We start from the raw sequence: 2,869 nt of genomic DNA on the forward strand, positions 1-2,869 counted from the left end.
GATTCTTCAAGAAACAAAACAATACAAATAATCCAATATTTTCATATTAAGACACTGGCAACACATGTGAGTGCATATTTTAAACAAATATGAATGAATTGCAAGTGTAGATGAGTGCGATACCTCGTGTTAAGTCAAAAAATCTGTTTTCTAGCAAGGATCATTAATGAAATTGCTAAATGTTTATGATAAAATAATATTTGGACAAATTACCACAAGAATTTTGAATTCCTGTTGTTTCAATTTTTCCTCAAATTCGTCAAATTCTTCCATTGATGATAAAGGGAGACTGTTTAGTGCCTGCTCATTACTTTCATCCGCCTCCTAATAAGTACTGTTGACACATCCTCGAGCCAATTACAGGTCAATTTTTCTGTTCAGCTGAGAGATTTCCTCAGACTGGCTAGCTGCTGCAGCTTGTAACTGGCCAAGAATGAGCCAGATCCGCTCAACATCTACAACATAGGTGGATGATTGCTCAAGTTTACTTAGCATTTAGCAAGTGTAATAGCATCTACTTTTGATTTAAATTTCTTTGCAGCCACTGAACCCAAAAAATGTTTCAGAAAATTAATATTAATTGAAAAATTGTTAGTATTTAAATTTCTATGCTTAAATTGAAATATATAACACACATAATGTGTATTCCCTAGAACATTCCTTAAAAAGGTAGTAGTTTTTGTATTACACACATTCTGGCATAAGTATCTGTGCTGACCCACTTCACACTATTGCTACTAGAAGCAGGCGGGTAAAGCTGGTCACTGAGGCTAGTTATATAAAAGAAAACACTGTACACAAAATGGGTTTCACTGCTAGGCCTAATATTATTTAACAGAGAAATAACACAAAAACTTACCCAGTGGTGCAGATTTTTCTTTTCTCGGGCAGTGTGCTGAAGCAAGTGGTGCTGAAGCAAGTGGTGCTGGAGGAATTTTGGCATTGGAGAATGAACTAGGCCTAGGAGTTAATGAATTTGGAGGGATGGAAGACCACATTTCATGAACTTCCATACCAGTAGATGGTGAGGATGAGAATGAAGCTGAAAAAGAATCAAGAGATGGATATGGATGAACTGTGACACGGTTGGTCTTACATTTTTTCTTCGGCATGTAATCTTCATCGCTCGATTCTTCTCCTGGCAACATTATGTCTTTTGCCTTCCTTTTTCTCTTCGCCCCAATTTCTTCTTCACTTTCGAGGTTTGATGTTTCTTCAGCTTTTCGAAGATGCTCTCTTGCATCGTTGTATGTTGCTACAATTCATACAAAGAATAAATTTAATTTGTGTACAGCCCTAACTGCAATTTCATCTCATAGAGAAAATAGCCTTGTCAAAAGCTATTGGTGGCAATAACAGTTGTCAGTAAGCATAAATACATTTACTGGTACTGCATGACATTAAATTGCCACAACAGGCTCAAAGTAACTATAGGCCTAATTCAAATGTACTGCATCACTAAAATTGTTTTATGAAAGTGAACTTTACACAGTTTGACCTATGTAATAATAAAATACATGTTTTTTGATGGAAATTGTAGGAAATTCAAAAAGAAGGTTTTTCCAAAAACTAAACTGTGAATAATACAATTTTTCTATTTCTCGCACTTATACAAGCTTAGATATAAATTTATATGATGTGACTTAGATTTCAAGAAAAAAAAACTTAAACTGACAACTATATGTAACTGAGTTTTAATAACATTAGATTCTTGAGATCAAATGACATTAGGATTTACTTAGATTAGGTAAGGTAAAATTTCAGAATAGCCGACATGCATAGTGCAGAAAGTTGGCAACATTGTTTTAACATAGCACTTTGAATTTGTGGCACATTTTGAAAAGTGAATTCACGCTGTTCCTCCTCTATGGTTGACAGCTTTTCGATGTAATACCCTTGCCCTCTATCACCCTATTGGCTAACAATATTCCTGGGAAGAAAGTGCTGTTGCCAACATTGGTCGAGTCTGAGCTATGCATGTGTCGGCTATTGTAAACTTAAGCCTATAGTATTTAAAACCAGTTTACTTACCATATTTTTTCATTAAAGATATCTTATGAGAACTCCAGGATTGTTATGGTAAGGCTTCTTCCCTCAATAATTTATTTCGTTTGCTATCAGTGGTCACAGGTGGGTATAAACATGTGGTCCCATCATTTTGAATCCAGCATAAGGCTATTATTCCTAGAGCATCATCTTCTTCAGGAAATTTTACTATGGCAAATTTGTATTTTTCATTTGTCAGCTCCATTTCCTAACCCATATAAAAACAAAACATCAGTAATTAAAATGAACAAAATATCTGAATGATTGACTTTGATTTCAGACTTTGTCTGTGTGTACTCATGCACACACCTTAAGTACTTCATTATACCTAAACATACCTATAGTAAATAATTAAATTTATAGGATAGTATTTTAAGACATGAGGGAGGTTATATACTGTAACTGGTTATATTTTTAAGTATTTTATTTTTTATTTTGGGTTTAAAATTTCAGAATTTTAATACTGGATATATGGAGATAAATTTCAAAATTAAACTCCAACAACAGAACTTTTAAAAATATAATCAGCTGGTAAAGTATAAGCACATGGTTAATATGTTCACTGAATGAGCATGACTAGTGAGAGTGATGAATGAGCATAGTTGGATGAATAAAACTCTGGATGTCTCCCACAGTTTTTAGTTTGTTTCCAGATAATTTTTCAGAATGGCAATAAAACAATTAAAAATTTGGACCAAATTAGTATCTAATTAGCTAGGTCCCCGAACTTTTCAATATTTACAGTATTGATTTTTTAAAACATTTTTAAAGAGAATAAAATAACCTCTTAGTCCAATATATTATTAAATTACACAACAAACAA

General features: G+C 33.3%; 1 protein-coding gene across 1 annotated transcript; it reads right to left on the reverse strand.

The window, feature by feature from the left end:
- Positions 1-296: 296 nt before the first annotated feature.
- On the reverse strand, positions 297-1,979 carry LOC126106189 (uncharacterized). The gene is made up of 3 exons (XM_049912425.1): positions 1,895-1,979; positions 860-1,255; positions 297-455 (listed from the first exon to the last, which is right to left on the reverse strand). The coding sequence occupies exons 1-3, from the start codon at positions 1,977-1,979 to the stop codon at positions 358-360; spliced, it is 579 nt and encodes a 192-aa protein (XP_049768382.1). The 3' UTR covers positions 297-357.
- Positions 1,980-2,869: the final 890 nt, after the last annotated feature.

Source organism: Schistocerca cancellata, chromosome 10, assembly GCF_023864275.1.
Source record: "Schistocerca cancellata isolate TAMUIC-IGC-003103 chromosome 10, iqSchCanc2.1, whole genome shotgun sequence".
NCBI classification, from domain to species: Eukaryota; Metazoa; Arthropoda; class Insecta; order Orthoptera; family Acrididae; genus Schistocerca; species Schistocerca cancellata.

Coding starts and splice junctions, on each gene's coding strand:
- LOC126106189 (XM_049912425.1), bottom strand. CDS start 1,979: ATGCATAGCTCAGACTCGACCAATGTTGGCAACAGCACTTTCTTCCCA. Junction 1,256..1,894: donor TAGGGTGATAGAGGGCAAGG/GTATTACATCGA, acceptor TATGAATTGTAG/CAACATACAACGATGCAAGA. Junction 456..859: donor AGAAAAATCTGCACCACTGG/GTAAGTTTTTGT, acceptor CCTATGTTGTAG/ATGTTGAGCGGATCTGGCTC.